At 39.9% G+C, this 23,848-nt stretch overlaps 4 protein-coding genes across 4 annotated transcripts; all 4 read right to left on the bottom strand.

Annotated features, from left to right (window-relative positions):
* Positions 1-1,607: 1,607 nt before the first annotated feature.
* On the bottom strand, positions 1,608-7,761 carry LOC114155661 (zinc finger protein 84-like). Its single transcript, XM_028035652.1, has 3 exons — positions 7,413-7,761; positions 5,771-6,682; positions 1,608-2,565 (listed from the first exon to the last, which is right to left on the bottom strand). Exons 1-3 carry the CDS (start codon positions 7,435-7,437, stop codon positions 1,883-1,885), a joined length of 1,620 nt encoding a protein of 539 aa, XP_027891453.1. The 5' UTR covers positions 7,438-7,761; the 3' UTR covers positions 1,608-1,882.
* Positions 7,762-8,316: 555 nt separating this feature from the next.
* LOC114155664 (zinc finger protein 32-like) lies at positions 8,317-11,714 on the bottom strand. The gene is made up of 2 exons (XM_028035654.1): positions 11,337-11,714; positions 8,317-10,071 (listed from the first exon to the last, which is right to left on the bottom strand). Exons 1-2 carry the CDS (start codon positions 11,380-11,382, stop codon positions 8,786-8,788), a joined length of 1,332 nt encoding a protein of 443 aa, XP_027891455.1. The 5' UTR covers positions 11,383-11,714; the 3' UTR covers positions 8,317-8,785.
* A 1,029-nt stretch (positions 11,715-12,743) lies between these two features.
* On the bottom strand, positions 12,744-16,594 carry LOC114156214 (zinc finger protein 80-like). Its single transcript, XM_028036504.1, has 3 exons — positions 16,577-16,594; positions 16,257-16,374; positions 12,744-15,007 (listed from the first exon to the last, which is right to left on the bottom strand). Exons 1-3 carry the CDS (start codon positions 16,592-16,594, stop codon positions 13,776-13,778), a joined length of 1,368 nt encoding a protein of 455 aa, XP_027892305.1. The 3' UTR covers positions 12,744-13,775.
* Positions 16,595-17,466: 872 nt separating this feature from the next.
* On the bottom strand, positions 17,467-20,869 carry LOC114155666 (zinc finger protein OZF-like). The gene is made up of 2 exons (XM_028035660.1): positions 20,315-20,869; positions 17,467-19,623 (listed from the first exon to the last, which is right to left on the bottom strand). The coding sequence occupies exons 1-2, from the start codon at positions 20,331-20,333 to the stop codon at positions 18,362-18,364; spliced, it is 1,281 nt and encodes a 426-aa protein (XP_027891461.1). The 5' UTR covers positions 20,334-20,869; the 3' UTR covers positions 17,467-18,361.
* Between the last annotated feature and the right edge of the window lie 2,979 nt (positions 20,870-23,848).

Raw genomic sequence — 23,848 nt, 5'->3', positions numbered from 1 at the left:
ACATCCCTGCTGACTAGATAAGTTGTTTTTTTTGCTATTTTGTTTTATATCTAGACACATATTTGATTGAAAACATGTTAAAGTTATTGCTTCAGCAGTGGTTTTTAACTATTCTCATTATTTGTTTTTTAATTTGTAATTGATGCATGCACACACACCCAACGGAGAATTTAGAGAAATCAAAGACAACCTGCAAACCCCCTGGAGAAAGACCTTGGACTGGGAATTGAACCGACAACCTTCTTGCTGTAAGGCTTCAGTGCCACCAGCTGCACCACTGTGTAAGTGGACAGACATGCTTAAAAAGTGCCAAAGATATATTCTTTAGATCCTTTTCATATTTGGTTGTAAACAAAATAAAGTAAAACATAAAACAAGCAATTTCTCAACCTGAGGAAACAAAAAATGTTCAAGTCAGGACCCCACTATCATAAGTAAACATATATACCAATAAATTAGGAAACCATTGAAAAGTTAATTTTTTATTCACAAAGTGAAACATCATTTAGATTAATTACACATCGACTGATGTTTCCAAGTCTTTATGAAAGAGGATTACAGCCACTCAAAAAAATACTTTTTTTCCCTCAGAATTCTGACATCCTCTGACACATAAAAACAAAATCACCTAAATCTGACATTTTCCTCCAGAAAGTTGGATTTATTTCGACACAACTTACTTTTCTGAAGTCAGAATTCTAAAAAAGTAAGAATTTTAAGAAAAAACGTCAGAATTCTAAGGAAAAAAGTACAAGTATTATAATTATAAGTCAAAATTTCCAATAAATAGATTTCTAAGAACAACTAAACGTTCTAAGAAAGTCAGAAATATAGAGAAAAAAAGTCCAAATTAATAAGTAAAAATTCTTAGAAAAGTCGCAATTCTGAGAAAAAAGTCAAACTTTTAAGGAAGAAAAGTGAATTTTGTGGAAAAAGCTGAGAAAAGTCTCATTTCACCGACCTTAATCCTTTTCCATATTTATTTCTAATTATGTTGATTTTCTTCATACATCCCATGAAAACAAATATTTAATATGACATTATTACATCACACCAATGCAAGAAAAAGAAAACATTTTAATCCAGAGAGATGGTCATTTTGAAGAAAGATTTTCATTTTTTAACATGATTACTGTAGTGCAGTGGTCCCCAAACTACGGCCCGCGGGCCAGATGCGGCCCACCTCCACATTTGGTCCGGCCCCCTGAACAATACCAGAGTATTTTCATATATGTGCATTTTTATTTGATAAGTTGGACTTTTGCAATAAAATGTTCCTTAGTAATGAACTTTATTTATTATTAACTATTAGTTAGTAACTATTTTATACATGCATATAATTGACCCTAACCCTTTTTTTTATGTGGAGAACCCAGTGTTATTTGGTTATTATTTATTTCATAAATAGTGTTATTTCCTGACTTTTGTTCTCTGAAGAATCCAGAAAAGGTTATTTGATTGTGCTTTCTGAAAAACAATACATTTTTATGTTTAGCACTCTTACAATCGTCACACTTTTTCTGTTACAAACTGACCCCGGCCCCCCATCAGAGAAGGGACAAGTTATGTGGCCCTCACAGGAGAAGGTTTGGGGACCCCTGCTGTAGTGCAACAGTTGTAAACATTTGTGCAATTGTACAGCTAACCAACACATTAATTGCAATAGAGGATATTTTCATAAATACTGATTCAGTTTCTGCTGTTATGAAACCAAGAGTGAATCTGGGTTTGCAGTTTTTATTCCTAATAAATTAATTTATTGTGATAACTGCTCATCTCTGCCTCTTGTGTTTTTACAAACAGAACTGAAATTGTTTCCTCTTTGAGCATGCACTGCATGCAACCATGTGAACCTTTGACCCCGGACTGTACAACCCAACAGTTATTTACCTGTGTGAGTTTTTGTGTGTTCCACAAGAAATTGTTTATCCCTAAACTTGGCCTTACAAAGCAAACATTGGAGAGGTTTTTCTGCGCTGTGACAACTCATGTGGCAGGTGAGACTGGACTTACGGCCAAAGCTTTGCTCACAAAGGGAGCAGCTGTACGGTTTCTCGCCAGTGTGTGTCCTCATGTGCTCTGCTAGCGTGAATTTTCTTCTAAACGCTGCGTTACAAACTGAACATTTGAAGGGTCGCTCTCCTGTGTGGACTCGGTTGTGTCTCGACAGATCTGCCCGGTGGTTAAAAGTTTTACTGCACTCGGAGCAGCTGTGGAGCTTCTTTCTGCTCTCGCAGGCAGTTTTGCTAACTGGGCTGTTCTGCAGAGAGTCTAAACCCGACTCCTTGTCGAAGGATGACTGTAAATGCTGATCTAGACTCGGCTCCAGGCTCTCAGAATATCTGCTCTCCTCAGCTTGGCTGGGAAGAATTTGTGACGACAGAGATTTGTTTTGAACATCTCTGCTCTTCATCGGGACAGCAGGTAATCTGAGTTGTGTAATCTCAGCCTCCTCATCTTCCTCCTTAATCTGTGGAGGGTTAGGCTGTTCCTGGACCAGTTTGGGACTAGAGCTGCTCTCCTGATGCAAAGGCTCCACTTTAATTACCAACAGCTGCTGGACACCTTCAGAAACAAGGAAAAGAAAAGAGAAGAAAATTAAAGAAAGAGTTTATTTTTAATTTTTACAACACATTTATTTTTTCAGGGGGTCGGGTGCAGTGTGGGATGGGTGGCAGCAGAGGGAGGGGACCCTGGCGGTCCGATCCTCGGTTGCAGAAACTGGCTCTTGGGACGTGGAATGTCACCTCTCTGGTGGGGAAGGAGCCGGAGCTAGTGCATGAGGTCGAGAGGTTCCGGCTAGAAATAGTCGGTCTCACCTCGACGCACGGCTCTGGTTCTGGAACCAGTCTCCTTGAGAGGGGCTGGACATACTTCCACTCTGGAGTTGCCCAAGGTGAGAGGCGTAGGGCAGGAGTGGGCATACTTGTTGCTCCCCATCTCGGCGCCTGTACGTTGGGGTTTACCCCGGTGAACGAGAGGGTAGCATCCCTCCGCCTACGGGTGGGGGGACGGGTTCTGACTGTCGTTTGTGCTTACGGGCCGAACGACAGTTCAGATTACCCACCCTTTTTGGAGTCCTTAGAGGGGGTACTGGAGAGTGCTCCTCCTGGGGACTCCCTTGTTCTGCTGGGGGACTTCAACGCTCACGTGGGCAGCGACAGTGAGACCTGGAGGGGCGTGGTTGGGAGGAACGGCCCGCCCGACCTGAACTCGAGCGGTGTTCTGTTGCTGGACTTCTGTGCTCGCCATGGATTGTCCATAACGAACACCATGTTCAAGCATAAGGGTGTCCATATGTGCACTTGGCACCAGGACACCCTAGGCCGCAGTTCGATGATCGACTTTGTCATCGTTTCATCGGATCTGCGGCCGTATGTCTTGGACACTCGGGTGAAAAGAGGTGCGGAGCTGTCCACTGACCACTACCTGGTGGTGAGTTGGCTCCGGTGGTGGGGGCGAAAGCCGGTCAGACCTGGCAGGCCCAAACGTGTTGTGAGGGTCTGCTGGGAACGTCTGGCGGAATCCCCTGTGAGACGGAGCTTTAACTCCCATCTCCGGCAAAACTTCGAACACGTCCCGGGGGAGGTGGGGGACATGGAGTCTGAGTGGACCATGTTCCGTGCCTCCATTGTCGAGGCGGCCGATCGGAGCTGTGGCCGCAAGGTTGTCGGTGCCTGTCGCGGCGGCAACCCTCGAACCCGCTGGTGGACACCTTCGGTGAGGGATGCCGTCAGGCTGAAGAAGGAGTCCTATCGGGCCTTTTTGGCCTGTGGGACTCCGGAAGCAGCTGATGGGTACCGGCGGGCGAAGCGGCATGCGGCTCGGGCGGTTGCTGAGGCAAAAACTCGGGCGTGGGAGGAGTTTGGAGAGGCCATGGAGAAAGACTTCCGTACGGCTTCGAGGCGATTCTGGTCCACCATCCGGCGTCTCAGGGGGGGGAAGCGGTGCAGCACCAATACTGTTTATAGTGGGGATGGTGTGCTGCTGACCTCTACTCGGGACGTTGTGGGCCGGTGGGCAAAGTACTTCGAAGACCTCCTCAATCCCACCAACATGCCTTCCACTGAGGAAGCGGAGCCTGGGGACTCTGGGTTGGGCTCTCCAATCTCTGGGGACGAGGTCGCCGAGGTGGTTAAAAAGCTCCTCGGTGGCAAGGCCCCGGGGGTGGATGAGATCCGCCCGGAGTTCCTTAAGGCTCTGGATGTTGTAGGGTTGTGTTGGTTGACGCGACTCTGCAATATCGCATGGACATCGGGGGCAGTTCCCCTGGATTGGCAGACTGGGGTGGTGGTCCCCCTGTTCAAAAAGGGGGGCCGGAGGGTGTGCTCCAATTATAGAGGGGTCACACTCTTAAGCCTCCCTGGCAAGGTCTATTCAGGGGTCCTGGAGAGGAGGGTCCGTCGGATAGTCGAACCTCGGATTCAGGAAGAGCAGTGTGGTTTTCGTCCTGGTCGTGGAACACTGGACCAGCTCTACACCCTCGGCAGGGTCCTGGAGGGTGCATGGGAGTTCGCCCAACCAGTCTACATGTGTTTTGTGGACTTGGAGAAGGCGTTCGACCGTGTCCCTCGGGGAGCCCTGTGGGGGGTTCTCCGGGAGTATGGGGTACCGGGCCCTTTGATACGGGCTGTCAGGTCCCTGTATGACCGGTGTCAGAGTCTGGTCCGCATTGCCGGCAGTAAGTCGGGCTCGTTTCCGGTGAGAGTTGGACTCCGCCAGGGCTGCCCTTTGTCACCGATTCTGTTCATCACTTTCATGGACAGAATTTCTAGGCGCAGCCAAGGTGTTGAGGGGATCCGATTTGGTGGCCTTAGGATCTCATCTCTGCTTTTCGCAGACGATGTGGTCCTTTTGGCTTCATCAGATCGTGATCTGCAGCTCTCGCTGGAGCGGTTCGCAGCCGAGTGTGAAGCGGCCGGGATGGGGATCAGTGCCTCCAAATCTGAGGCCATGGTCTTGAGCCGGAAAAGGGTAGAGTGCCTTCTCTGGGTCAGGGGGGGTGTCCTGCCCCAAGTGGAGGAGTTTAAGTATCTCGGGATCTTGTTCATGAATGGGGGAAGAAGGGAGCGGGAGATCGACAGGCGGATTGGCGCAGCGTCTGCTGTCAAGCGGGCGCTGTACCGGTCCGTCGTGGTGAAGAGAGAGCTGAGCCAAAAAGCAAAGCTCTCGATTTACCGGTCGATCTACGTTCCCACCCTCATCTATGGTCATGAGCTTTGGGTCATGACAGAAAGAACGAGATCGCGGATACAAGCGGCCGAAATGGGTTTTCTCCGTAGGGTGGCTGGGCTCTCCCTTAGAGATAGGGTGAGAAGCTCAGTCATCCGGGAGGGACTCAGAGTAGAGCCGCTGCTCCTTCACATCAAGAGGAGCCAGTTGAGGTGGCTTGGGCATCCGGTCAGGATGCCTCCTGGACGCCTCCCTGGTGAGGTGTTCCGGGCACGTCCCACCGGGAGGAGGCCCCGAGGAAGACCCAGGACACGCTGGAGAGACTATGTCTCTCGGCTGGCCTGGGAACGCCTCGGGATTCCCCCGGAAGAGCTAGAAGAAGTGGCCGGGGAGAGGGAAGTCTGGGCCTCCCTTCTGAAGCTGCTACCCCCGCGACCCGACCTCGGATAAGCGGAAGAAGATGGATGGATGGATGGATGGATTTATTTTTTCAATGAATATACACTGACATATGAATTTATTGTAAGAAGAAGGAAAGAAAGAATGCCAGAAAGAACGAGTGAAAAGAAGGGAAAAAAAGAAAGAGAGACAGAAAAACCTGCATGGATCTTGGTGTGCTTCACAACGTCCTGGTTCCTCCTGAATGCAGCCTTACAGACGGTGCAGCTGAATGGTTTCTCTCCTGTGTGAATCCTGGTGTGCTCCATCAAGGCGTTCTTCAGTTTGAAAGCAGCCTTACAGATGGGACAACTGTAGGGTTTCTGTCCTGTGTGACACCTCATGTGACGGGTGAGGCTGATGCCATGACTGAAGTTCTGGCCGCACATTGAGCATTGGTACGGTTTCTGTCCGGTGTGGCTCCTAGTGTGCTCCACCAGCGTGTATTTCCGCTTGAAAGTGGCCTTGCAGATAGAGCAGCTGAACGGCCTTTCATTCGTGTGGATTCTCCCGTGCTCCATCAGATTTCGTTTTGAAGTGAAAGCTTTGTTGCAGATGGAGCAGCTGTGAGGTTTTTCTTTAGTGTGGTAGGTCATGTGATACGTCAGACTCTCCTTTCGGCTGAACTTTTGTTCACAAACCGAGCAGCTAAAAGGTTTTTCCTCGGTGTGACACCTCATGTGGCGAGTTACGCTTTCCCTCCTGCTGAACTTCTGGTCACAGAAAGAGCAACTGAAGGGTTTTTCTTCAGAGTGGATTCTGTTGTGTCTTACCAGACATGGTCGGCTGTTGAAGGTTTTCCCACATTCAGAGCAGCTGTAGAACTTTTTCGCACTCATATCACCTAATGAAGACCCATTGCTTTCTCTGCAGTTTTTCTCTGAAGCCTCTGGAGGTTCAGATGAGAGCGATTCTGGTCCCACAAGGTTTCTGTTCTCAGTCTGGATGAGATGAAGCTCCAAAGGCTGAGAAAAGTCTTCCTCATCCTCATTTTTGACAGGATTGAATACAAACTCTGTGACCTCAGCCTCATCCTGTTCCTGTTTAATCTCTGGGTCATCCTGCTGGACGTCTGTGGGAAACACAAACAATGAGAGGCTGAAGGAAACAGACCTAAAGGTGCAGAAATCAGTTTGTAGATATTTGGCAAAAATATATACTCATCATTTTACATATGAAAAAAATACACATGAACAATGGATGGATGGATAAATAAATGGATGGATGTCATTCCAGTGACACATTGTTGCTGTTACATGCAGTCATCATATGAATGAATGTCATATTAAGTTATTTTATGTTGAATTTTAAAAACAATAATTGGATGCATAATCTTAACTTTATAGCTGTGCCTTATTATTTGTCTTATATCGTAAATTTTTCCTTACTTATTTTTATTTTTTCTTTCTTTACATTTGTGTGAAAACACATGTATCTTATTTTGACTGGCTGCTGTGCACCTGAATGTCGCCACTGGTGGGACATTAAAAGATATTTACATTAGAAAAAAGGAAACCTGCTGGCATCAAAGCCTGTCAATGTGCATTTTGATGCAGTTTTGGGAGTGAAGCTGGGTGAATGTGGCTCTTTAAAGCCGCTTTTAGTGTTCAGTATGATTACAAAAGCACTCAATAAATTCAATCCGTTGCCAGATATTTAAAATGCTGAAGCTCTTTTTTATTATTATTTTTAACTACATGAATCACCTGGCGATCATTTCAAAAATCTAAAAGTATTGTTAGTTAAGTTAGTGTTATTTTCTAGTATTTCCAGTCAAAGAGAGATATGTGTAATAGTATTACCGTCACTGCGCGTCGGTTCCTCCATTTCTGTTAACTGTCTTTTCTCCGACGCTGAGACTTTCTGAGACCTTTTCTCTCCCTAACCTCCATCAGAAAAATAATCTGTTCTTCATCAATGTGTGTGACTCACTGTTTCCAGCTAGCAGGCTAGGCTAGGCTAACTCTACGCGCTTCTGCTGCTTCCGGGAGAAAAAAAATCTGATAAAACAAAACATCACGACGAGGATAAAAACAACATAAACTCATTACTAGTATATTTTCGGACACGCAAAATGGTTGTTCAACACCGATTCGCAAGACTTGCTGAATGAGCTCCAATTTGTTTACATAGCTACCGTCACTTCCGGTAGTGATTGAGTCCTTCAAAATAAAAGCTTGTGCGTCAACGGTTACATTTACGGTTAGAATAATATGTGCTCTGATTACGCTCTGGGTACCTTTCCAAAATAACTTATAAACGGGTATGCACTTTTAATTTAGCCCACATTTATCTGTTAAAATGTTTGTTATGACATATAATTATAATTTTAAGTGTTGTATTTTTATTTGCTGTAAGTGCCTCCAGAAAATTTACATGGGTTGGAGAGATGGGCCAATGAATATTTTAGGATGGCACACTGACACAGTTATATAAACGAATCCAATAATAACAATAAAGAAAAAATAATACATAATAACACACACACACATATATGCATGAGAAACATCTCTGAATGTTTTCTTAGCTTGGAAACTGCCATTCCTGTTAGCACAAGGCCGGAAAGCTGTTGAATTTTAATCCAGTAAAGAAAGTTCACCCTGTGATCTTCAGCCCTTTATTACTGGAACTTATAGAAATATTTTGACTGTGCCTTGAAGACTTCAAATCTGAACATGTTTTATGTTCTTAAAATCAAACATGAGATTCAGAACACAAATGTTTATTGTAGGCTATATATTTAATGCATACAACTAAGTCACACATGACATATATAGTAGACGTGGTTTTCCTTTCTGCATTACTGATTTTTACTAACAAGAATTAATGAGTTTGAACCCAGGAAGATCTCCAAACATCTCAGCAGATTTTCTTTAGCTACAGAACAGTGAGAACAATTCAGTTGCTTTAAATGGCGCCAATTCACAACAATTTTAAGAGTTACATTCAGTCCAGAACAATTTAATTCATTGCAATACAACTACATTTTTATAACTAGATTTGTATACAAAAAGTTTTTACAATTGAACAGCTTCTCTTTATATTTACTTTCAATGTTGTCCTACAGAGTTTAGGTTCTTTGAAAAGCTGTTTTGCCAACAGACCAGCTGGAAGGTGTTCTTCGTTTTTCACATCTCCAATGTCAGAGACCGACTGACGCTTTGCAGCTGAGAGGTTAAATCGCTGGATGGATCTTTGTGTGATTCACGAAGGCATGTCTCCACCTGAACGTGGCCTGACAGGTGGAGCAGCTGTACGGTTTCTCCCCTGTGTGACACCTCATGTGGCGAGACAGGCTTATATAGCGGACGTAGCTTTTACTGCACAGTGAGCAGCTGTAAGGTTTCTCTCCAGTGTGGGTTCTGATGTGTTCCTCTAAAGTGATTTTCCGTTTGAACGTTGCTTTACAGGTAGGACAGCTGAACAGTTTTTCTTCTGCATGACCTCTTATATGAACAACTAGATAAGACCGGTATCTGAAGCTTTGGTTGCAGATCGAGCACTTATGAGGTCTCTCTCCAGTGTGCGTTCTGATGTGGTCTTTTAAGGTGTGTGCTCTCTTAAAAGATGTGTTACAGATGGAACAAGTGTAAGGTTTTTCCCCTGAGTGAACCTTTGTGTGTTCCATCAAATTCTTCTTAGAAGAAAAAGTTTTGTCACAGTCTGAGCAGCTAAAAGGTTTTTCTCCACTGTGAGATTTCATGTGTCTCACTAATCCATTTTTCCATCTAAAAGCTCTGCTGCAGACGGAGCAGCTGAAGGGTTTCACTCCTGTGTGGATTCTCTGGTGTTCTGATAAATATCGTCTGCGAGTGAAGGTTTTACTACATTCAGAGCAGCTGAAACGACCAGAGGACTCACTATTGGTCACTAATTGTGTTTGAACACTCTCCTCCCAGTGTCCATCACTGACGTCGGTCTCTGAATCAGAAGTTTTGTCTTCAGGATCTGATTCTAAACATTCATCTGGTTCCACAGACTCTCTGTTCTCCTCGGTTTTGCCATGATGAAGCTGAGCTTTCTCTTCATCATCTTCACTCTCCAGAGGACCAGGGCTGAAACCTCTTTCACCAACGAGAACTTTTTTAATTTTCCCAGATCCAAAACCTGCCTGAGTTTCACTGATCTCCTCCCCGTTTTCATCACTGACCTCCATCTCTGAGGAATCTGAAGACAAACCCACATTTTTATCTTCAACATCTGATTCTACATATTGGTCTGGTTCTGGTCCAACAGAGTCTCTGTTCCCCTCAGTTTGGCTGTGATGAAGCTCTAAGAGCAGAGGTTTCTCTTCATCTTCACTCTTCGCAGTGAGAGGATTGAATATAAACTTTATAATCTCATTCTCCTCCTGCTCCTCTTTAATCTGCAGAGGCTTCTTTTCCTCCTGATTCAGTCTGGGACTCCAGATCTCCTCCTCAGCAGAAAGCTCCTCTTTGATCACCACCACCTTCTGGACATCTGCAAGAAACAAAACAAGTTACAGGAAACGGCCCTCAACCTCTGATTCCACAACTAATCTAGTTTTGAAGTTCTGTAGAGGAGCTATTTTCCATCATGGTTAATTATGTTACTGATCAAACCACCAATATGTCACCTTTGGTCTCAATGCAGCATGATACCTGCAATATTCTATTATTAGAATCCTGGTCACTTCTTGCAAAGGTAAATGCAGTTAAAGCTGCAGAATGTAACTTTTATAAAAAAAACTTTTTTTAACATATTTGTTGAAACTATCAGTGATGACACTATAGCATGAGACAGATAATCTTTGAAAAATTTGTCTTTGCTTTCTCCCTGTGCTAACTAGAAACAACCAATCAGAACCAGGAGGAGGGTCTTAGTGCTGTCAATCAACACCTGTGTGGTGCTGCTAATCTCCCTCTCCCTTGCACTCTGCTGAAGCTAGTAGAACCTGTCATGCATATTAAGGCTAGTTAGCATAGCCACCGATGATGGCAGATAAATGGTTTTCCTGAAACTGTCAGTTGTTTCTCCACCATTAGTAGATTGAGCACCAAGTACCTGAGCTTGATTGACAGGACTAAGTCCCTCCTCCTGATTTTAATTGGTTGTTTTTGGTCAGGAGCGCTAGATTTCTTCAGATGGCAAAAGATGCTCAGGAAGCAATTGATTATCTATCTCATGTTATATTGTCACAACATTGTGATAAATATGTAAAAAAAAAAAACAATAAACATTACATGCTGCAGCTTTAATTACCTTTTCTTACACTAATAAAATAGATTAATTGTATTATGTTTCATTTGTTTATTCAGAAGCAGTTAGGCTTAAAAATGTTGAAAGGTTGTTCATTATTTTACATTAAATACTCCTGTCATTTATCTTTTGGGAAACTTCTGGGTCATTCCAAAATTAAATCTGCCAAGATTATTAGTACATTTCTTTTATAATAGGCTCCAAGTAAATCACTGATTGTGATTTTTAAAAAGTCAATGTAAAAACGTGTGATTGTTTTTTTTTCTAGTCATAGTGATGTTTTAAAATGGGATCTAAAACTGATTTAGTCATCTTTACCGCCCCATCTGACTGGATGCACACATTTGTAAATCAATGTCTTATTACGTTATCTTATTTATGCATCCAGATGCAGGTTATGACGTCACTCTGAGCGATCCGAAACGGTGGAAAATCATCTTTTCTATTTGTGCTGTTTTCATTGGTGGAATGCAAACATTTAAAGAGCCGCAGAAGAAGATAATCACCATCACAGTCAGAGTCCATCTGCTCACTCTGTGTCGTTTCCTCCATCTCTGTTAGTCGTATTTTCTCCAAAGCTGCGGTTTTCACTCAATCACAGCAGAAACTATTATCTCCGTAAACTCCTTCAGAAACAGTCTGTTCATCCGTCTCTGACTCGCTGCGCTCTGTAATACTATCTGTGTAAAGCTAACAGGCTAAGCTAACACTCGACGTTTCCGTTATTTCCGGGAGGAAAATTCAGCTCAAACAAAACTTCGCAAAGAAGATGAAAAAATAAATAACGTAAACAAGGCATAGTTAGGATATTCCGACGATTGGCCCAACCCCGATTCACGAGAGACGCTAAATAAGCTGCACATTGTTTACATAGCTTCTGCCACTTCCGGTAGTGACTTCGTGCTTCAAAATAAAGGTAGCTACGAACTACATATAAACGCGAACCTATGATATACTGTAGATTTATGCCAGAGTATAAAATTTTGGGTCAGTTTAAGGAGAATGTAATGAGACAAAGTAAACATTCTCTACAGTCTTATTCAATAAATTATAATATACGATTATATGAGGCTCATTTGTCAAATTAAAATGTCATTTTGAAAATATATACGCAAAGGAATTGGTTTCCTAATTAAGATTTTAAGGTATGTATCTAAATATTAAATAAATTGTGTTAGTAAAATAAATTAACTTTTCTATAATCTAATTTATTTATAGATCTGAAGCCCGTGTGGACCAGAGGATCAGAAGTGTCTAATTAGTGTGACATTTTTAATACAGATTCACGTCAAAGTACAACAATGTTGGCCAGTTTAAAAAGAATGAGACATGACGGACCTAGTCATAATAAAGACTTAAAATATGAACATGACACTTCATCCTATATTATCCCATCCTGAATACTTTTGCCCACGAGTCTCCAACCCTGAGTCCACTTTAGTTGCTTAAGTGCTTTATCTTCTCTACAAATACCGCAATTTTACATTTTAGTTATAGTTATATATATATACAGTATATAAACTTTCCAAACACAAGAAGTACTTCCAAGTGGATGTAATGCAAGCCTGCAACCACAAGGTGGCGGTAAAGCACCAATTTTTGTTTCTATTGACCTTTAGTAGAAAATTTTATTTCACTTAAACCTATTTTATTCTTCATGGTATCCTCAGGTTTTGTTACTGATATCATATCTTTTTGACTTATTTGATTTTTATTTACTGTTTTTTAAATTGACTGAAGTTACATCTGTGTTGCAGATTTACTTAAACAAATGCAACTATATTGACACTAAGTATGAAACTGTCAGCTCAATTTCAGATGGAGGCAAATTTAAATTACTTTTTCATGTCTACACTGGGTATGTTTTAACAATAAAACATTCATAAACACCACCTCATAGAGAAGATGCTCTATTCATACCTTAATCAATCAAGTTTATTTGCGGAGCGCATTGCAGCAGCACAGCAGTTCAGTCATAAAAACATAATAAACACATCATACAGCCAACAGTTTTGAAAACCAAAAAACAGACATAACATTTTTTCAAGTGCCATCGTTAGAATAATCCATCACTCTGTTTTAATCTTGATTTAAAGGAATGCAGTGTTTCGGCTGCTTCATAGTTTTCTGGAAGTTTGTTCCAGATCTGCGGTGCATAGAAGCTAAATTCTAGTTACTCAGCTGCAGTTTTTGAGTCTTTTCCTCCTCAGTTTTTGGACTAAATGAACGAGTTTAGCCTGCCATCCCTGTTACTATTAGGATTTTATTCTCTCATCTGCCACTTAATACTTTAAATAACAGAAGTAAGTTTCTGTTGAACTGACCTATAGAGAAAAAACATACATTTTTGTTTAAAAAAATAAATAATCGTACAAGTTGCTGAGTTAAATTTTCTATTTAATTGACTCATGTTGGCCCATTTTTATGCAGCCAACATGATATTGTTTTTACCTTATTGTTAAGGTACAAACATTTTTATGTTTTTACCTTAACAATAAGGTAAAATTGTTACATTTCTGTGTTTTGAGGTAGACAAAAAATGGTGGAAAGGTGGATAATGTTTGCTGAATCTTAAAGAAGGTCCATGGAGTCCAAAACAGTTTGGAAAATTAAGTAAAACCATAACTTAAACTCTTCTGTGAGCTTCTAGCTCCAATTAAAATCGACAGAGAAGTGAAAGAGTTAAATAAGCAACTTTGAACAACAGCAATGTCAACTTTGATAGAAGAAAAACGTAAAATAAAACAGGCTCATGATCAATAAACCACTCAACTAGTATCAACATCATCATGGTTTAAAAGGTAAGTTGCCATTGGCTTATCGGCACCGCACACATGACTATCAAATGCCCCAACAATAAAAATACAATATTTCAACAGATTAAAGAGCCCTGATTGTGTTTTGGGAGGCTCAGATGGGCCAAAACGCCCTGAGCAGGTAAAAGGTTAAATCACTGGATGGATCTTTGTGTGGGCCACGAACGCTTGTCTCCACCTGAACGTGGCCTGACAGGTGGAGCAGCTGTATGGTTTCTCTCCTGTGTGACACCTCATGTGGCGAGACAGGCTTATATAGCGGACATAGCTGTTACTGCACAGCGAGCAGCTGTAAGGTTTCTCTCCAGTGTGGGTTCTGATGTGTTCCTCTAAAGTGAGTTTCCGTTTGAATGTTGCTTTACAGGTGGAACAGCTGAACGGTTTTTCTTCTTTGTGATTTCTCACGTGAACGATTAGGTAGGACCGGTACCTGAAGCTTTGGTTGCAGATTGAGCATTTGTAAGGTTTCTCTCCAGTGTGGGTTGTTTTGTGTTCCTTTAAGGTGTGTGATCTCTTAAAAGATGCATTACAGACAGAGCAGGTGTAAGGTTTTTCCCCTGAGTGAACCTTGGTGTGTTCCATCAAATTCTTCTTAGAAGAAAAAGTTTTGTCACAGTCTGAGCAGCTAAAAGGTTTTTCTCCACTGTGGGATTTCATGTGTCGCACTAACCCATTTTTCCATCTAAAAGCTCTGCTGCAGACGGAGCAGCTGAAGGGTTTCACTCCTGTGTGGATTCTCTGGTGTTCTGATAAATACTGTCTCCGAGTGAAGGTTTTACTACATTCAGAGCAGCTGAAACGTCCACAGGACTCCCTATTGGTAGTGGAGTTTAAACCTGACTGGGCTTCACTGCTCTCTTCCCAGTTTCCATCACTGACGTCCGTCTCTGAAGACTCTGAAGAAGAATCAGAAGTTTCATCTTCAACATCTGATTTTGAACATTCATTGGGTTCTACAGAGTTTCTGTTCTTCACAGTTTGACTGTGATTTTCATCATCTTTAATCTTTCCAGAAGCACCAAGCGTTTTATTTGGCCCAGACCCCAAACCTGACTGAGCTTCACCGCTCTCCTCCCAGTTTCCATCACTTATGTCCGTCTCTGAGGAATCTCTGTCTTTGTCGTCAGACTTCAAACATTCATCTGGTTTCACAGAGTGTCTGTTTTTCTCATTTTGGTTGTGATGAAGCTCTGAGAACTGAGGCTTCTCATCATCTTCTTCACTCTTCATGGGAACAGGACTGAATGTTGTCTGAGTGATCTCATTCTCCTCCTGCTCCTCTTTAATCTGTGGAGGTTTTTGGTCCTCCAGGTCCTGACTCCAGTTCTCCTCCTCTTTAGTCTCCATCAGCTGCTGGACGTCTGCAGAAAACACATAATGGATTCAGTACCGAAAAATTGTACTTCACTAAGAGTAGCACTACTTCACCCCATTTGTACTCAAGTAAAACTTAGACATCAGAGAAGTCACTAAAGTAACTGTAAAAAACTATTTCATAAAAAGGAAACTTGGATATTAAGTAACTGACCATAACATCTGATTAAATATTTGAAAATAATTTCATAGTTATGTGCAAATTCTGATATTTATAGAATAAAATGAAAAAAAAATTTCAATAACATAATTGCAAACAAATATGCAAAAGGTATAAATTCAAATTCAAAAATGCTTTATGGATCCCAAAAGGAAATTAAATGTTGCTGTAACTCAAATTAATTTAAACACATACAAGAGTTGTTGTAGATAGTGGTGGCTGTTGGCAGGAGAGATCTCTTGTAGAGGTCTGTGTTGCAGCAAATCTGAAGAAGCCTCTGACTGAAGGTACCGTTTCTCTAATCAAATCTTTTCAATATAAACTACTTCAACTAATACTTCCGATAAGTAATGTATATATGTTAAATATTTCCATTGATAGTATAAAGTTTTTAGTGTATCTTCATGATCTACGAAAGGCTCAGCAGATAAATAACGATGGAAAAACAAAGCTTGTCTACAAACAGGAGGTCTCACTTCAACAAACAGTTTCGTATCTGCTGCATTATTGGTTAAAATCTTTATCTTTCATTAAGTGAAGTTACTTACAGTGAGTAAAGTATTCAGACAATTTCACTCAAGTGTGAGTAGTGATACTTCACAATAACACTACCCAAATAAAAGTAAAAAGTATGGTGTAGTAAAACTACACCAAAAAGAGTTTATTCATTTATTTATTACAAAATGTTACTCAAATAAATGTAATTGAGCAAATTTAATTATTTACTACCCACCTTTGATTATGTTGCATCACAAACACATTCACTGTAGCTGATCTAATTTTGAAGATCTGAAGGAACTTTCACATTATTGCACAACCAAATTAAGGAAGTTGTAATATTTTCCTTTTGTCGCGCTTAACAACTCGGGAAACCGGACTAACCTGTGTGCAGTTTTTAAAATCTGCATTTTATAACGATTATTTTATCTATGCAACCAATTCCAGATCGGGATTTTACAGTGAGCGTTACTTTATTTCAGTTTTAAAGGTAACTGGTGTTTTTTTTGTTTTGTTGAGGAGTAAACCAGTCATTGGCGGCATGTAAACATTTAAAGAACGGCAAGGAAGAAAATCACCTTCACACCTAAAGTCCGTCTCCTCACTCTGGGTCGGTTCCTCCGTATCTTCTGTGTTTTCTCCAAAGTCGAGACTTTCTAAGGTTTTCACACAATCGAAGTTAAAACTTTTCTTAAACTACTTCAGAAAAAAAATACGTCCGTTTCCGGCTAACATGCTAAGCTAACGCTTGACGCTTCCAGTACTTCTGTGTGGAAAATTAACAGCAAAAATCTCTCATATCGGCGGTGAAAAAGTTTTAATACTATGAAATGTTTATATTATACTCGACAGACTACTAAAGTGTAATTGTCACTTATTAAAAGAGGGGAAACGAAACGTTGATGACGGAGGCCATGTTGCTAGGAGGCAATCACTTCCGTTGGATTTCAGGTCGTACTGGACTTCAAAATAAAAGCTTGATCTGAATTAGAAATTAAAACTCACTTTCCATTTCACGTAATGTTACATGGACCACCTATAATTATACGCAGACATATCAGTTGAAGCCGAGTCTAACGGGAATCAACATATAACATATAGAAAGGAGCGTTTTTTGACCCCAACTGTTTCTTTGATAAAGGGTGATAAATATGACCCGTTTCAATTCAATTAAAAAATGCTTTTTTCATCCAAAAGAACAATTAAATACTGCATTAACTCTTATCATCCAGGCATCTTCAGAGAGTTGTGGATGGTGATGCTTTTGGCAGAAAGGATCTCTGGTAGCTGTCAGGCTTGCAGCAAATCTGAAGAAGCCTCTGACTGAAGACATTGTTGCTGAATAAGAGTTTCATGACGGTCATGATGTGTCAACAGCTCTATTTCTCCACTGAGGAGACGATATTCCACAGTAGCATGTTCTGGATGACACCATCTGTTGTTGTCAAGTTGTGCTAATCCACTTTGTTTGCTTTTGTCGCTTTTCTTTAAATGTCTGTCTGATTAGATGTTGAAGTTCTGATCCTTGCTCATTATGACTGATGGGAGAGACAGCTTGAACTTCCTCTTCCTCTCTCTGTGGTCCTCTGCATCCATAAAGCATCCTTTCTACTCCTCGTGAATTATTGTTTTGATAATCGTCTAATTTCATTAGATGCAGCCACATTCACATAGCACAAATTCTCAACAAATGTTATCTTAATGCATTTAAAAAGCCCAAAAGGTCCAGTTCATGTCTACTTATACAGGATCAATTTTATCCAACTGTAATTTTTAAAGAAACGTCTATTGAACAAACATTATTGGATTTCTTTTCAATATATTTAAAAACCTAAATAGTAAAGGCACCATGTACAAAATGTCCACAACTTTCTTAAATAGCCTGAAACTAAAGTTAGCTTTATTTGAAAAACTAAAATGTTTATATAAGGAGGAATCCCAAACAAAAAAAATGATGATAGTGTGGAGACATATGATGATGTCACAGCGCCATCTTGAGGCCAAGAGGGTGAATAATTGATCATGCAGAGATTTCTCTTAAATACATTTTCCAATAGTTTAGTAATGAAACATTTGTTATAATGATTTGTGTAGCTGATGGAACTGTTAAATTTTACACATGAACACTATAATTAGAGTTTGACTTTAGAAGCAATGTGTTAGCATTACGTTTAAATGAATAAAAACAGAAAACAAGAACTTGTAAAAAAATCATAATGAATTTTTCTTTTAATAGATTAAATTTAAAATATACTTCAACGAGTCCCAATGCAAGGCTGAGTTTATAAATTGCTTTTCTTGCTCCAGTGCAGTTGCAGCTTTTCCCCCTCTTTTCTTTCACTTCACAAAGTAACATGAAATGAGATTGCTGTTATTTTTTTAAATAAAATATTTTGCTTTGCTAATGCATACTTCACAACTTTTCCCCATTTCTCATAATTTTTACACATAAATAAACAAATACAAAGACACTTAAATTTAGCATTTTTTAAAAAATTGCTCAGTTGTCAATGATTCACTACATCAAGAATCTTCATTCTTTCCAGGACATAATTTTCCAGAAGCAGCAAAGAATCAGGTGGATTCATGAGAGATTAACTTTGAATCACTTCCATCCAGTCCACTGAATCAGTTTATAACATTTTGTTAGAGGAGTTTGTCTGTCCCACTGCTTCACTCCACTTCAACCACAGTCTGTGGAGCTGAGAGGTTGCTCACCTGTGTGTGTTTTTGTGTGTTTTACAAACGCACTTTTCCACATGTATGATGCCTTACAGACGGAGCAGCTGTACGGTTTTTCTCCTGTGTGACGTCTCATGTGACATGTTAGACTTAAACAGTGAGCGAAGCTCTTACCACACACTGAGCAGGTGTAAGGTTTCTCTCCAGTGTGGGTTCTTGTGTGTTCCACTAAAGTGCGTTTCCTTTTGAAAGCCGCCTTACAGACCGAGCAGCTGTAAGGTTTTTCTTCTGTATGACCTCTAATGTGAAAAGTTAGATGTGACCTACAACTAAAGCTTCGGCCGCAGACCGAGCAACTGAAAGGCTTCTCCCCAGTGTGCGTTCTTGTGTGTTCTACTAAAGTGTTTTTACTCTTAAAACCTGCATTACACACGGAACATATGTAAGGTCTTTCTTCTGCATGTATTTTTGTGTGCTTTTGTAAATTTCCCTTAGAAGTAAAAGCTTTGCTACAGACAGGACAGCTGTAAGGCTTCTCTCCAGTGTGGATTCTTATATGTTCGATTAAATTGTTCTTCCTTTTAAAAGCTGCGTTACAAATAGGACATCTGCAAGGTCTATGCTGAGTGTGGACTTTTGTATGTTCTTTTAAATTAGCTTTGGAAGTAAAAGCTTTGGTACAAACAAAGCAGCTGAAAGGTTTTTCTTCACTGTGTGTCCTCATGTGTAGAGTCAAAGATTGTTTCCATGTAAAGGTTTTGTCACAGATAGAGCAGCTGTAGGGTTTTTCTCCAGTGTGGATTCTTTTGTGTTCTAACAAATATCGTCTGCGACTGAACGTTTTACTGCACTCAGAGCAGCGATGTAACTTTTTATCTCTCTCACAAACTGAATCTGTGTTATTGGTTCCAGACCCCAAACCATACTGAGCTTCACTGCTTTCCTCCCAGTTTCCATCACTGACATCCGTCTCTGAGGACTCTGAAGAAGAATCAGAAGTTTTATCTTCAACATCTGATTCTAAATGTTGATCTGGTTCTGGTCCAACAAAGTCTTCGCTTTCCTCAGTTTGGTTATGATGAAGCTCTGGAAGGTGAACTTGAGGTTTCTCTTCATCATCTTCACTCTTCACAGGATTGAATATAAACTCAGTGATGTCATCCTCCTCCTGTTCCTCTTTAATCTGTGGAGACTTCTGGTCCTCCTGGTCTGGTCTGGGACTCCAGTTCTTCTCCTCTTTGATCACCATCAGATCCTGGACGTCTGTAAAAGACACATCTCTCTCAAAATAAATGTCATAGTAATAATGTAATGTGAAATTATATGTAAAAATGCATCAAAATGCAGGCATGAACTATTCTGATAACATGTAAAACTCGATCATCCAGGTGTTCACTTGTGACCTACAACTATTGTAAAAGATCAACAACCAGAATCACAAAGAACCAGGGCTTTATCATCCCACATTGGAGATGTGATACAGCGATCCACACGCACTACATGGAGACCGAAGATAAAACAGGCAGGAAAATTAGCTCCAATTGTTGGTGCATTGATTCTTATATCACTGCAGCTGTGCATGATCTTATGTGTAGCAACAAAAATGTGCCTGATTTTTATGTCATAAACTGATGGGTGGATAATATGACAAACTTCCAGAAAACTGTAAAACACTGAGTTCCTATAAATGGAGGCTGAAACATGTTTACAGTTGCCTTTCATTATCTATTTATAACACTTTTATCTTTATTCAAACCTCTCTTTACTTAGCTGTAATTATGTCACTGTAATATACTTATTTTTATGTTTTAATCATTTAAAGCACTTTGAGTCGTCTTGTTGCTGAAATGTTCTCCACAAATTAACATGTTTTGTCTTGTGTGGCTTTTAGTAAAATGTTAAAACGGGAACAGACGAAGGTAATCACAGTCAAACTGATAGTCCACCTACTCACCATAAACTGCTTCCTCCATCTCTGTCAGTTGTCTTCTGAGATGTTTTTTTATTTTATAAAAACACAACAGAAACGTTTCTCTCCATAATCATAACAATCAGTCTGTTCTCCATCAAACTTCCTCTGACTCGCTGTTTTCCTATCTGCTTCCAGCTAACAAGCTAAGCTAAAACTACCGGTAGGAAATTCAGATAAAACAAAAAAATATATAAAACTTCACAGTTGATGTAAAATCACCTCGGCTTTAAGGATACATTTAAATATTCTCGTAAAAACGAATGAAGTTACATTTTACACTGGAAAAGGAAACAAGATTCGTTCGCCTAGCTTCTGCTGCTAGGAGACAACTACTTCCGCTGTTCGTCGGATGATGTTGGCCTTCAGAATAAAAGCTCGATCTGAACCGCACTTTAAAGATACGCAGGAGCTGTTAGATTAAAGATACCTCTCGAAAATAACCTTTACGGAAGTATAAAGCAATCAACTTAATAAACCCACATTTCTGTCTTAAAATGTTTTCATTGTTCTAAAAATTATAAAAGAAATAAAGGTTGAAAACATTTTATGTTTATTTTTTCTATATGTGTTTTTTTCTGTGAATTAAAGTACTGAAATAAATGAAACATGAAAAATAAACTACTGAGTAAAAAAACGAATCCACAGCATCTTAGAATGACCCTGTATTATAAACATTGAATTTACTTTTTGGGAGCAATTATTCTCCAACTCTAAATTAATTATGTTTTTATTCTAGACAAATGTTATTATACCCAAAGTCATCAAAATTAAGACAAAAAAAGAAAGAAAGGAGTAAAAAAAAAAAAGTCTTCTCACAAAAAAATTAATGGACTTCATTGGGTCCTTTAAAAGAAAACAAATAATTAAGAGAAACTCAAGTTGAGCTGTTTCAATTTATAAATAGCAGTTGCCAGATTAGAGGTTTTTATCTTCCTTAACCTTCCAGGAGTGATTTTTTTAAAAAGCCATTTGCTTTCTGTCTGGGGTTAATGAAGTATTTTTTAATTGAAGAGACTCCGTTGTTGTATCGCAGTGTCATAAAGAGGATGCTCAGGGCTGACCATTATGTTCTTGATTTTACTTTTAAAATTTCCTTATACTGGGTCCAATTGAGTGAAGATTAAATTCAAACCAAGACAATCAAATCATGTCATCATCTTTAGTTCCTATTACAATAAATGTTTTATAGTTACACAGCTTCTCTTCAGCTGAAGGTCCAGTGTTTTCCTGGGAGTAAAGAAACATTTTAGACAGAGAAGCTGAAAAGTGGACAGCTTATTCTTCACATCAGTCTAGCTGAGTCTTTGACCGCAGTCCGTGCAACTGGACGGTTTTCATCCATATGTATTCTTGCGTGGTTCTGAAATGTTTTTCCATATGAACTTCGCTGTACAGACGGAGCAGCTCTACGGATTTTCTCCTGTGTGACGTCTGAGGTGACATTTTAGGCTTGTAAGGTAAGCAAAGGTCTTTCCACAGACCAAGCAGCTGTAAGGCTTGTTTCCGGTATTACCACGCATTTGAGCAGATAGATGTGACCTGCATTTGAAGCTTTGGCTGCAGACTGAGCAGCTGAAAGGCCTTTCGCTAACATGAGTTATTGTGTGTTCTACTAAAATGTTTTTAGTTTTAAAACCTGCATTACATACAGAACATGTGCAAAGTTTTTCCTCTGCATGTATTTTTGTGTGTTTTTGTAAATAACTTTTTAAAGTAACAGCTTTGCTACAAACTGATTTTAAACATTGATCTGGTTCTGGTCCTACAAGGTCTCTGTTTTTCTCAGTTTGGCTGTGATGAAGCTCTGGGATCCGAGGTTTCTCTTCATCATCTTCACTTTTCACAGGAACTGGATTGAATTTTAACTCGGTGATGTCATTCTCCTCCTGCTCTTCTTTAATCTGTGGAGGCTTCTGGTCCTCCTGGTCTGGTTTGGGACTCCAGTTCTCCTCCTCTTTGATCCCCACCAGCTGCTGGACGTCTACAGGAAACACAAACAGAGAACCTACAGAAAATGGCTCTCATATCAAATGTAGGGCCTCAGGGTGGGGAAAAGACTATTTATGACGATGTATTGAGATGCAGGCATGGAATATTCTAACTCAAAAGTTAAAACTTGATTTTTTTTAATGTTCACTTGTGACATAACTTTGAGAAATAGAGAAGTTTGAACTTGTAAACATTGCTCCTGCACAGCTTGTGAGAATCATATGCAATCAGAAAATTCTTCAACATCCATGATGCATTAATACTTCATTTTACCATGTATTTAAACTTTTATTTACTCAGTTTTTTATGTTTTCATCATGCAAAGAACGTGGAATTGTGTTGTTGCTGAAATGTGCTCCACAAATCAACTATATTCTAGTCTCTCTAAATCACTAGAACCAGAAGAAGCAACACTCAGTTTTTTTATGCTCTATAAATGTGGAACAAAGTTCCAGAAAACTGAAACCCTGGATTAATTTAAATCAAGGCTAACAACACAATTTGCTTCAAATGCAATTAATTGCTCTATTTATGACACTAATATGAATTTTAGTCTTTATTATTCCACTCTAATGTGCTCTTTTTTATGTTTTCATAATGTAAAGCACTTACTAACAATGATTCAGGTGTTTGTGGAACATTTTTAAGCAAATGTAATGAAATGTGCTCCACAAACACCTGAATCATTGGTAGTAAACGGTGCAGCAGAAGATAATCACCACCGAACTGAGTCCATCTACTCACCATGTGCTGGTTCCTCCATTTGTTAATCGTTTTCTCTCCGACGCTGAGACCTTCTGAGATTTTCACAAAATAAAACTAGAAACGTTTCTCTCTTTATAAATCACCAAACTTTCTCTGACTCGCTGCATTCCCGTGTCCTTCCAGCTAACAGGCTAGGCTAAACCTACGGGGAGGAAATAGATAAAACTAAAGCAAAACTTCACAACTAATATAAATTCACGGTGGACTTAATGATGCGTTTTAATATAATCGGGAAGCCAACACAAGAAAATTGTACATTAAAAATAATGAAAGGAATCAAAACTCGCTGCTAGGAGACAACTACTTCCGCTATTCGTCGGGTCACGGAGGCATTCAAAATAAAAGCTTTTTTTCTTTATTTTTATTGGCGGATGGAAAGAAACATTTATTAAGCAATACCGCCACCTACTGGTACGGAATGTGGCTTAACACGTCTATTTTATAAATTTAAAGCATCTTAAAGCTACTCAGTATTTAAAGTTTTATTCAATAAATGAGATTGTGTGTTCCTATGAGGTTACCAATGACCCCGCCATAAAATAAGTAAATTTCATTTATGTATTTTATTTATTTGTATAAAATTTATTTTCATACAAAAAGCAAAAGTCTACACAAAATGGCAGTAAAAATCATTAAGCAATTTTAAAAATCCTTAAAACAAAGCAATACAGCAATACAAGAAAAGAAAACTAGAAAGTAAAAAATTCACAGTTTACTTAAAACCAGCCAATTGGTTTGACAAAAGTTCAAGTTGAGTTGCTT

This window comes from Xiphophorus couchianus, chromosome 13, assembly GCF_001444195.1.
Source record: "Xiphophorus couchianus chromosome 13, X_couchianus-1.0, whole genome shotgun sequence".
In the NCBI taxonomy this organism is placed as follows: Eukaryota; Metazoa; Chordata; class Actinopteri; order Cyprinodontiformes; family Poeciliidae; genus Xiphophorus; species Xiphophorus couchianus.
The sequence above is the reverse complement of the archived record's forward strand: the minus strand, read 5'-3'. Positions and strand labels throughout refer to the sequence as shown.

What these genes read in the sequence shown, in the direction of transcription:
- LOC114156214 (XM_028036504.1), bottom strand. An exon ending in GACGGACTTTAGGTGTGAAG is followed by an intron (nt 15,008 to 16,256) that starts GTGATTTTCTTC and finishes TGTTTTCTGCAG; the next exon opens with ACGTCCAGCAGCTGATGGAG.
- LOC114155661 (XM_028035652.1), bottom strand. Translation starts at nt 7,437, where the DNA reads ATGGAGGAACCGACGCGCAGTGACG. An exon ending in GGAACCGACGCGCAGTGACG is followed by an intron (nt 6,683 to 7,412) that starts GTAATACTATTA and finishes TGTTTCCCACAG; the next exon opens with ACGTCCAGCAGGATGACCCA. An exon ending in GCACACCAAGATCCATGCAG is followed by an intron (nt 2,566 to 5,770) that starts GTTTTTCTGTCT and finishes TTGTTTCTGAAG; the next exon opens with GTGTCCAGCAGCTGTTGGTA.
- LOC114155664 (XM_028035654.1), bottom strand. Translation starts at nt 11,382, where the DNA reads ATGGAGGAAACGACACAGAGTGAGCAGATGGACTCTGACTGTGATG. An exon ending in GATGGACTCTGACTGTGATG is followed by an intron (nt 10,072 to 11,336) that starts GTGATTATCTTC and finishes TGTTTCTTGCAG; the next exon opens with ATGTCCAGAAGGTGGTGGTG.